The sequence below is a fragment of the Vigna unguiculata genome, chromosome 5 (genome assembly GCF_037176805.1).
Source record: "Vigna unguiculata cultivar grain cowpea cultivar isolate G323 ecotype 2 chromosome 5, ASM3717680v1, whole genome shotgun sequence".
In the NCBI taxonomy this organism is placed as follows: Eukaryota; Viridiplantae; Streptophyta; class Magnoliopsida; order Fabales; family Fabaceae; genus Vigna; species Vigna unguiculata.
This window is the reverse complement of record NC_140796.1, coordinates 43686552-43697915: the sequence shown is the minus strand read 5'-3', so window position 1 is coordinate 43697915 and position 11364 is coordinate 43686552. Positions and strand designations below refer to the sequence as shown.

Here is an 11364-nt window from a genome sequence, read left to right as displayed (position 1 = left end):
AAATTTTACTATATTATACACCACTATTATGGTTATACAATATATATTTGATACCACGATACAATCAATTTAAAAATAATAAAATATGATACATTATATATGTATATTAAAAAATATTAATTTTGTTTAAAACATAATAAAAATATATAATATTTTTTAAAAATATAATAAATATATAATTATTATTATATAAATCAAAATCAAAATAATATGTATATTAAATATTATCAAAATAAATTATAAATTATCATCATAAAAGTTCCAGAACTTTATAAATGAAATACATGATAGTACTTTATAAATGAATTACTTCTTTAATAAATATCACTAAAGTATTATGAAATACAGTACACGACATATAGATCTGTGTAACACAAATTGAATAATGGGTACATAATAACTTACCATAACTTCTACTCAATAAAACTGAGATCAGCTTTTCCCTACCAATTATACTTAGATGCAAAACTGTTTCTTTTAACAGTACTTGGAGTCCAAATCTAAGCAATACAACAAGTATTGAAGGGGAGGTCCCCTGACCAGATGTTTTCAAAAGGGCACGCAAATCTAGGATTCAATTTCAACATGGTTTGCATTTGAAGCATCTTCAATCTTGTGCTTCTTTTTCTGCTTCGATTTCCTTTGCTTCTGCTTGAACCGAAATTGATCTTTTATGCTCTTTTCCCAGTCCTTCTTATGTCTTTGGTAAAGCAGCATAGCAGCACGAGCATCTTCTATCTGAAACATGGTTTTGTTAGATTTTTTTTTTTCATGTTTTAGAGATACAGCGACACAACAAAAAATGCAGGTTTGCATAAATGAAAAACAAAAAGTCAAACTTTTGAGAATGGCACAAGCAATTAAAGCGAGTGCAACTTTTAGCCTAGAAAGACAATTATCATTTACTCAACACAGTAATAGTCTTGTATTGGTCACTGATCAATCATATAAGGAAAAAAATGAAAATAAACTAACTGGGCAGTGCTCTCCTGTTTGGATCTGCACACCAAGATGTTCGGCAGCAAGATGTCGCAGTGCTCTTCTGCTACTTGATCTGCTTAAACCCAAATGCAAATTTATTATAATGAATAACAGGAATACTTAGAAATGTAAACCTAAGGTAGATGAAGCAATTAGGTCACAGCACCCTAGAAATGGTTGGTACTCGGAGGTATCTCTTATATCCTTCTTGGGATGAGTTAATAACAATGCCTGCAGAAATACAGTCCAACTCTTAGTTTTAAACACCAAAGGCTGAAAAGAGAAACATACACACAAATCAAGAACGTGGAAGAAATAATCACTCAAGTGTAGACCTTAAAGTCATTGGACAAGGCATGACCAACAAGGATCCTTCCGTTGATCAACTCTGACACTTTCTTCTGAGCAGTCCAAAAATCCTTTGCTACAAATTTAATGATCATGTTGAAACTTGTATTAGTTTATTGGCATAAGTATCATAGAAGTGGTTAGGAAAATCATGGTCCTCGTACTTATAATAAAACTACTATGGCTGCTTCTAGAAATTGAGACATGCAAATAGCTGAGCACCTGAACCCTAACATCTTAATATTAGTGCAGACATGGCTCATTTTTTTTTTCAATTTCAGCTGTTTTCATGAATCTAGGCATTTTGTAACTCACGATTATTTTTCCTTTCAGCTTCATATACACTCTTTTTCTTATGTAAAAGCTGATTTTTTAATATCCGAACAAAAAAATATCTTGGAATGATTAGCAAATATATGCAAACAAAACCGGATTTTGATTACAAAACATTATAACCATACTTGATTGGTGAAATAACCGGTTGTCCCAAAAACACCATCCCCCAGATAAGCCATAACACTACAATAGTTCAGGAGTAATACAGTACAGTACAGTACAGCTCTAGAAACTTTTGTTCTAACAACACGATTAGGACCAACTAAGGCACAGAACACATGCTTTGCTTTGGTTAAGTCACGGAAAAGAAAACTCCAATCAAAGATAAAGAAAAAGAAAAATCAGTGGCTCTTGAAAAATGTCCAAACTTTATCAGTAAAAAAGAGATGATATAAAAAATTTTGAAACTAAGCTACAATTGTCCAAAGAAGTGAATGATGCATGTAAGAGTAAATAAATTGTGACTCCTTGAAACTTTCAAAGAATATAATGAAGTTGATGTTTCTTCGAGGAAATTGAAATGAGGTATAATTCATATCATTGGAATTTTTAAGTTCCAAAACTTTCAATTGTATTTAAAATGGTAGACTGTTGAGAAGAGATAAACTAAGGCATATGACGACTTCCATGAACCCCCAGAAAAACTACTCAATTACATCATATTCAGTTACCCTATTTAAGGCTAATAACATAAATATAGAATACATATAATTGATCCTAATATCATCAGCTAGTGTATCTATAGATTCTAACATATTTGCAAGATTCTAACACTCCCTCAGAATCGGAGCATATAGGTCATATACACCAAGCTTGTTGCATGTCATTAATCCAAGGACCCTCTAATGACTTAGTGAATATATTTACTAGTTGATCATGGAAATTGACACAAAGAGTAGATAATTTTTCGAACATGACTTTCTCTCTATCAAAATAATAATCAACTTCAATATCCTTTTGCGGAATACTAGATTTGAGACAACTCGCATAACAAATTGATCATCACATATAAGTGATAGCTATGTAACTTCTCCAAAATTCGGTTTTTAAGCAACTCTGAGTCATTAAGCTTTTGATTGACTATAGCCGTAGTTTGATACTCTACCTCCATACTAGACCTAACTACAACATTTTGTATAGAAAAATCAAAGGTCAGCCTTCTTTGAGTGGGGGAACCCAACCAATTTGAATCAAAATACCCCACAACTAGAGTGTGCCCTTTGTCTCCATACAAAAGTGCTTTTCTAGAGCTCCTTTAATATATCAAATAATGTGAGTCATTGTGTTCCAATGTATCGTGCATGAGGAGTTAAGGAACTTACTACACTAACTATGAATGAGTAATTTGTACAAGTAATAGAACGGTAGTTCAACTTCCCTACCAACCATTTGTACCTTTCAGAATTTGGAAGAGGCTCCCTCTAATTTGGAATGAGTTTGACATTGGGATCCTTTGGCGATTTCGACTATCTTGGAATTTAACATTTCTATTTCTTTCACAATACCATTGCATACTCCTTTGGAGGATGATGATCTCATTTTTTACTGTGTACCTCATCCTAAAGAAATATTTTAGTTTGTCAAGATCTTTCCTTTGAGAATACTTAAAAAGATGATGATTTGATCACTGCTTGTAATGACAAGGTCATCAACATAAATAACCAAATAGATGCAGTCAACAAGTGTTAATAGAAGGAAGAATGATCAGCCCCGCTTTAAATCATACCAAATTGTTGAATCACAGTACTAGATCTATTGAACCATGCTCAAAGTGATTGGTTGAAGCTATATAAAGATTTTCATAACAAACATATAAGACCAGAGGACTCCCCTTGAGCAACAAAGCAAGGTTGCTTGATGTAGACTTCCTCTTGCATATCACCATGCAAAAAGGCATTCTTTATGTCCAAGAGAGGCAAATGACAAATGACAATAATCGACAAGAATGGTTGCAAAGAAGGCCTTTTGGCAACTAGAGAAAAAAGTATCACCAGAATCTAACTGGAAGATATGAGTATAACCTTTTGCAATGAAATGAGAGACTTAAGTTGGTCAACCTTGTCTTCTAGACTAATCTTGACCATATACCCATTGACAACCAACCACAAACTTCCCAAATGGTGGAGGAACGATGTTCCAAGTCTTAGATACAAATGATGCAAGCCCAAAAAATGTAATTGTTTCAAAGATGGTGACATTAGCAAAGATGAATTCCATAAGAAAAGATGGGGAATAACACTTGTACCCTTTTGAGACCGTGAATACTTGAGGACAAAACAATTATGAGATCGAGACAGTATGTCAATGTCAAAACCAAGACCATGAGTAAAACATGTAGAACCAAAGACCTAAGACAATGAAGGATAAATAGAGTGGTGAGGATATAGAACTTCACAAGGGATTTTATCGTTCATATTGAGGAAGGTATGTGTTTGATAAGATAACACACAGTAAGGACAACATCACCCCAAAAACTATGAGGAACATGAGAGGGGAAAATAGGAGTTCATGTGGCTTCAAGAAGATGTTTGATTTTTGTTCAACAGTCTCATTTTGTTGGAAGGCACAAGGATAAATAAAATGTTTTCAGTGTTATTGAATATCGGCCATGGCGGAAATCGGTACCAGTTTCCGAGCCTGCCGCCATAACAAGGCAGAGGCGAATCGGATTTTCTATGGCGGCCCATGGAGGCCGCTTTGTGCATGGCGGGTTGCGGTGGTGAAACGATGGAGGCGAAAATATCGAACTGAGAAAAAAAAAGGATGAGCGAAAGAGAAGAGAAGAAAGGACTTGGGGCAGCGAAGAGAAGAAAGAACTTGCAGTAGCGGCGGCGGCATGCTTGTGAGGAAGAAAGGAAACGCGTGGAAACCTAACTTATTTTAAACAATTGGGCCTGGCCCACACCCACTCAAATTTTAAACATTTTTCTTCATTCTTACCTTTTTACCCTAACTTCCTTTAGCCCTTTAGCCACCAGCAGTGAATTCTGTTCAATCCCCACAGTCAATTTTTTTTAATCTTTTATTCAAAATCAATCCAGTCAATTCTTTCTTTTCACAGTGCCTTATTTTCCGTTGTAGCATCACTGTAGCAGCACCCAGCAGCCACCACTGCCACCGGCCACCACCACCTCCGGCCGCCACTGCCACCGGCCGCCGTCAAGTCTATTTTTTTTTACTATTCTACTTTCACTATAATAATTTTGCAAAAAAAATTTCAATATAATTATACATAATATCATTACTTTTTCATTAAAATTATATGTGGTGGTATTATATTTTTTTACCGTAATACTTCCGTCATAACCCGTTATGATTTCTGTTATAACTTTATAACGGTTTTTGGAGTCGCGGATATTTTCCGTTATCCGATATCAATAACATTGAATGTTTTACACAATTGTCCACCCTATTCTTTAATCCTACAAGCACATTTAATCTTTAGTAAAACATAAGACACGATCAAGAGACCATGTAAGTTTACTAATGGACAATAAATTAAAAAGAGCCTCCAAAAACATAAAGAATATAAAGAAAGGGAAGAGGATGATCAATACAAACACCTTAGGACTATTTTCTAGAACCATTTGTAAGAAAGTGATGGAAAAAGGATTTAGTATCAATTACATGATCGGTGGAACCAAAATCAGCCTAAAGAGTGAGAGATGCCAACAAAAGAATTACCAATATGACCAACAAAAGCAATGGAACTAGAGACCTAATGGTCCCCATGTTATCGAAGGAAATCATTGAAGATTGCATGCAAGAGAATCTACAGTAAAGTTTACCACAAAAGTTGTTCTAGGGGTTAACCATGTTGAGCATAATAGCAATCATTGGTGTGACCAATTTTGTGGCAACAGTCACTTGAATCGTGACCTACGATCATCATTATTTTTGTGAGTGTGGCCATGATCACATACCTATGAGATTGTGGCTGAAAAACCAAAAAAAATAGATGGCACCATTAAGAAGTGGACTTTTAAGTCTAACTCAACTCCACAAAACCGGCTTAGAAAGTAAAGTTTGCACCCACTTATACACTTTAAATTGACCTTATCTCTAGTTGATGTGAGACTTTCAACACACACCCATCACGTTAAGGTATATATATCTCGAGTGTGGGACTAGACATTAATGAATGGTTCTATAGCGGGTGGAAATCAAATTTTGTTAGGATAGACTCTAACCCATTATTCTGATACCAACTTGAGATTAAAGGAAGAAGATTTAGTGTTAATTTGAGAGAGAGAGTTCTCTCCTCTTAGGTTTTCATTTTATACTAGTTTGAGATACATTACAATGGATGAGAGAAAAGAAGAGAACTCTAGAAGATGCTCCAAGGAACTAGGTCTAAAGCATGCTCGTAGGTACTAGGTCTAGCACATAGTACAATAGTACAATAAATCACATTTAAGACTATTTATTCTAACAAGTACATAGGTCTAACTCACAATGAGTGAGTGTTGCTTTAGTAGGGATGCAAGCAAAGAAGACCAAGCAATAGGAAGAGATCCTAAAATCTAGTCCGAAACCTAAGAGTGCTTTGCATGTAAACCATATAAAGTAGTAGCATGAGAAGGACAAGTTGATTCTCCAATTTCTTTGCTAGGGGTCACATCAAGAGGCAGAAGTTAATTAAAATCATGAAAAACACCTATAGAACCCAAATAGTTTAACATGGTTCTATCAAGTGTCTTTGTCACCACCACATCCATGGGGTGTTGGCATACATACCCTATAGAATTTTTTTGTCACTAGTGTAAATTGACTTGGTCTCATCCCAAATAATTCAAATGTATTGTGGGAGCAGAAAATTTGTTTGACGGAGAAATGAAGATAGTTGACTTGATGACCCCACAAAGTTGAGCACAAATTTCACTTCAATTAGCTTTGCAAGTTCAACCACATTATTTTCTTTAATGGTAAGATATGGTCAAGATAACCTTGACTTTTGAGCCATAGTTTGATGTCTACGGCCCAAAAATTGTAGTTATTGGCATCCAACTTGTCAGCAGAATAGCAGGGCAGTGACAAAGTTGGTGAAAAGATGCATGAGTTTCAGAGTCGTCATGGATCAACCTCAAAGAGAGAGAAAAACAGTCCAGCAGTGTGGAAAACAGTCCAACATAGAATAACCAGCCAAATAGAGAATAGCTAGTTAAACAAAGAATAGCCAACCCATAAAAAGGATATGGACCAAATGGTGTGCAGAATGGAAGAAAGACCACAAATCCAAAACTAGAATAGGCGAGCAGAGTTTGATCACAAAAGAATTTGTTGGAAAGCTTATCGAAGGTCTCGTCACGTGCAATGGAGGTAGTGGCAAAGATGTGAAAAGTCAAGAGTGGGGTTTAGGGATGTGAGCCGCCTAATGGAAGAGCAATTGTTAAGGTTGGTTATCACAAGTCAAGGTGAAGCCAGTGGTGGTGGTTGACAGCTACAAACAGCTCATTGAACCAGCAGGGAATAGTAATGACCACGGTGAACTATGAAATACAGCACAGAAAAAAAACATAAACAGAAAAACATAGTTTCCAAAAATTTATCCCTTTGTGCAATGAGTCTGTAGGGAAAGCATATATTAGAGTTGCCTTCTTGTTAGGCTCTTGATACCAAGTTGAGAAGAGAGAAAACGAGAAAGCATATGATAAATTTTATTTGTTTAGACCATAGCGAAGATATTCAATTTATAAAGGAGACACATAACAATAGAATATTCAATTAACCTGTTTTAGGCTAATAACACAAATATAAAATCAATCTACTTGATCTTAATATCATTAATTGATTTTAAGTATCATCAATTGCAATACTTATGGGATTCTAACATATCTACAAGATTCTAACATAAACAAAAGAATATCAAACCTTTTCTAAGATCTCGAGGCCTTATGCCACTGATTCTAGTGCGGAAGTCAACAACCCGTTCCATTGGCCGAACAAACTCGTCATAAATAACATTTCCCCACTTATTAACCTGCCATCAACTGAACAAATATTAGAAATAAAAGACTTAACAAAGCAAGGGGAGATGAACATATTAATGATAATTGTAAAAAATACTTATGCCAAAGAATATTGGAAATCAATGTTCAGTTGTTTAGTGTTTAGTTCGGAATTATCAATGTACATGGGGGAATACAATGGAAGGCCAAAATTCTGCCTTAAAGTGTGTTATCGTGGCTTATGGCGATGCCATAGTAGGCCAACCTTCACAAATTGCGAATCAGTTGGCAAAATATCTGCCATGCCAGTCCACCATGGTGGCCACGGCACCACCCTTTAACACCATTCGTTTGGTTTTTCTGTTAAATGTGAAATTACAATTCCACTATGCAGGAGCAGTTCAGTCTTAAAGGTATGAATTCTTACATACTAAAGTTAGGATGATTAGGTTTCAAATATATACAGGATGTAATGTTCTGGTGCTTTCAATCTAATCTTTTATGTACGAAAAAACAGCCCCCCAAAAAATTTCACACAATAATTTTATAATGTTATCAAGTATGGGTTCTGCATTGCATGGATATTAATAATGGGATTTCATTCAACTACTTCCTAGCTAACCCTCACACAGTTGCACTTAAACAACGTGTTCGTATAAGGTGATAAAATACAAGAAACACGTTCCTGTAGGCCAATACAGTAGACAAGAGACTCAAAGAAAGTCTGGGAGAAGACAGTCAATGATGACATATGTACAAATAACATCTAATCTAGTTTTTATTGGGTCTCTCACAAGGTGTGGCCCTGCCCACTACCTTTGGGGGTGAGACTAATTTCCACTTAAAGAGTCTGATAGTGTAGCCCAAAACATTTGGTACTTCCAGTGGGATTCAAAATCTTCCACTGCAGGTGAAGTCCACTCATGTGGAGCTCACATCAATTGAGCAACACAGCACCTCATGATTAAACAGCAGACAACCTAAGTATACATAACCATGATATTGCTTCAGGCAAAAGCATGTTAGTCTACAAGATCGTGAACATTATGTTGGGAATGAAAAAGTAAAAGGCAACACCAATCCATAGTCCATAAACCATAAATCGGTTATGATGAAAATGGAAAAAATTGTTAGTTACTAGTTCATATTCGCCAATCAAACATTCTTTGTACTTTTTAGTGACATGAATTAATCACTGTAGTAACATAACATGGGGAGGAAAAATCTAAAGATAATAATCGAAGATGGAGAGGAAAAACTTAATACCAGAGTTACTCTTCCAAGAGCACTTTTGTTTCCTTGACCAACACCAACCATTTCACAATCCATGGCCACTGCATCTGTCAGACTGCCAGATGGTTAATAAGTTAAAGGATATTGAACTTTAAAATGACCAGAAAGCTCCATAATAACATAGCACGCTTAGACAGAGTCAACAGACTCAATACAGGAAAAAACAAGTTCTAACTCAAAATAATGAAGTATTAAACTCTCGTTCAGTTAATCGCATAGATGCAACTCAAATTCACTCACACACACACAAACCAATATAAGACTACAAAGTAACACATAAAATTCACTGTAGTCACCTTGAATCATCATTTACAGGAATAAGAGGATTAATCTGACTATCATTGGATTCCTCGTCTGGTCTCTCTTTACGTTTCCCTGTAAGAGAAAAAAAAACAGAGTCACACACGGATACATTGTTTTCAAGGGTTTCACCTCTTATACCAAAACAGTCCAACCCCAGAAGAAAAATCAACTTTTTTTACCCAATATTGATTCTGGGGTAACTTTATCTGAACTTTTGAAGGTCCTTGGAGCCTTGGAGTCATTCAGCTTCTGCACATTGAAAAACACCAATAAAATGACGTAGAGACATGGGTTTGTCGAATAGAAGGCAGAAAGAAGAAGAATAGAAGAGGCACTTGTTGGAGTTGAAGCCAATTGGGATTCAACTGCGTTTGCTTCGGTTTCTTCATGTGTTCGCCGCTAGTGTGGTCTTCTGCGCGCTCTTCACAATCAGGGTTTCAGCCTTCTAAAGTTTCAACTTCAAACAAAAGAAAGAAAATAGGAGGCACCCTACAAATTATATTACTTAAACCATTTTAAATTTGATTTTTATATGATAAATTTTAATGTGATTTTAATACTCAAATTATATTCAAACTAGTATGTGATACGCACGGCTCTTATTTTCTTTTATTTTTTATAGAATAATAATATAATTATTATTATATTTATCTAAATAAATTTAAAAAGTTATACATTTAATCATTAAAAATACTAATAATAATATTATTAATAATTATAAATTATAAATTTTTAAAAAGTTAAAAATTTATTTAATAAAAGTATTTGCTACAGTAACATTTTTTATAATTAAAAAAAATACTTGCAATAACAATTACATTATCGATAATAAACATAATAATAAAATAATAAACCGATGATAATAATAATAAAAATGTTTATCCTAAAAATATCAATATAAATGTTAATATTAATGTTAATATTAACAACAATAATTTATAATTTAATATAGAAAAATACATATTTTTTTTATAAATCTATCTTGTTAACTATTGTTTGTTAAATAGAAATAATTATTCATATAAAAAGTTACTTTTCAGTTTTATCATTTAACTAAGTAATTAATTTTTAAATTCAAATAATTATTTCGATGTTTAGATAAATTAACAACAAAATAAATAAAAAGTAAAAATAATCGAAATATATTCTCGTAGTAAAAAAAAATGTGTATCTAACTATAATAATAATAATGTCAATATAATAATATCACGTAGTGATAAAAATACTAATAACAATACTAATAATAATATCACTATAATAACAATAACAATAATAATATCACTATACTAATGTAATAATAATTATTATTATAAATGCAATATAACTATCATTATAAAAAAAGCATTTTTAAGTTTTATTAATTTACGAATTTTAGTAACTACTTTATGAGTTCAGATATTTAAAGATAAATCAACAACAAAATAAAATTATATATAAGTGATTGAGATATGATCTCATATTAAATAAAAGTAAGTTGTGTATGTCACTATAATAATAATAATAATAATAATAATAATAATAATAATAATAATAATAATAATAATAATAATAATAATAATAATATCATGTGATAAAAAAATAATAATAATAATGCAATAATACATACATGTAAAGAGATAGATACACATTTTCGGTGTCCTCTTTTGTTTTTATAATTTTATCCTGTTCATTATTATTTTTTAAATTTTAAATAATTTTTCATAATAAAAAATTATTTTCAATTTTATTATTTTACTACTTTTGTAACTACTTATTTGAATTCAAATAATACTCAGATGTATAAATAAATAAACAACACAAAATAATAATAATAATTTCATAATAATAACAATATTAATAATAATAATAATATCACTATAATAACAATAGTAATAATAATAATATCACTATAATAATATCCTGTAATGATGATAATAATAATAATAACAACAACAATAATAATAATAATACCACTATAGTAATATAATAATTATAATTATTATAAATACAATATAATTATCATAATAATAATAATAATAAATTTTAGTTCTATTAATTTACTGATTTTAGTAAGTACTTTTTGAGTTCAATATGATGCACGGATACGATACATGTATCGGATACGACACGTATCCGATACGTCGATACGTTTATTTTGAGAATAATAGAATACAAT

The 11364-nt window shown here is 32.6% G+C and overlaps 1 protein-coding gene across 1 annotated transcript; it reads right to left on the bottom strand.

Annotated features, from left to right (window-relative positions):
- Nucleotides 1-291: 291 nt before the first annotated feature.
- Nucleotides 292-9692, bottom strand: LOC114185196 (Polynucleotidyl transferase, ribonuclease H-like superfamily protein). Its single transcript, XM_028072781.2, has 9 exons — nucleotides 9545-9692; nucleotides 9389-9458; nucleotides 9203-9281; nucleotides 8880-8961; nucleotides 7537-7645; nucleotides 1317-1405; nucleotides 1148-1212; nucleotides 976-1054; nucleotides 292-738 (listed from the first exon to the last, which is right to left on the bottom strand). Exons 1-9 carry the CDS (start codon nucleotides 9596-9598, stop codon nucleotides 568-570), a joined length of 798 nt encoding a protein of 265 aa, XP_027928582.1. The 5' UTR covers nucleotides 9599-9692; the 3' UTR covers nucleotides 292-567.
- Between the last annotated feature and the right edge of the window lie 1672 nt (nucleotides 9693-11364).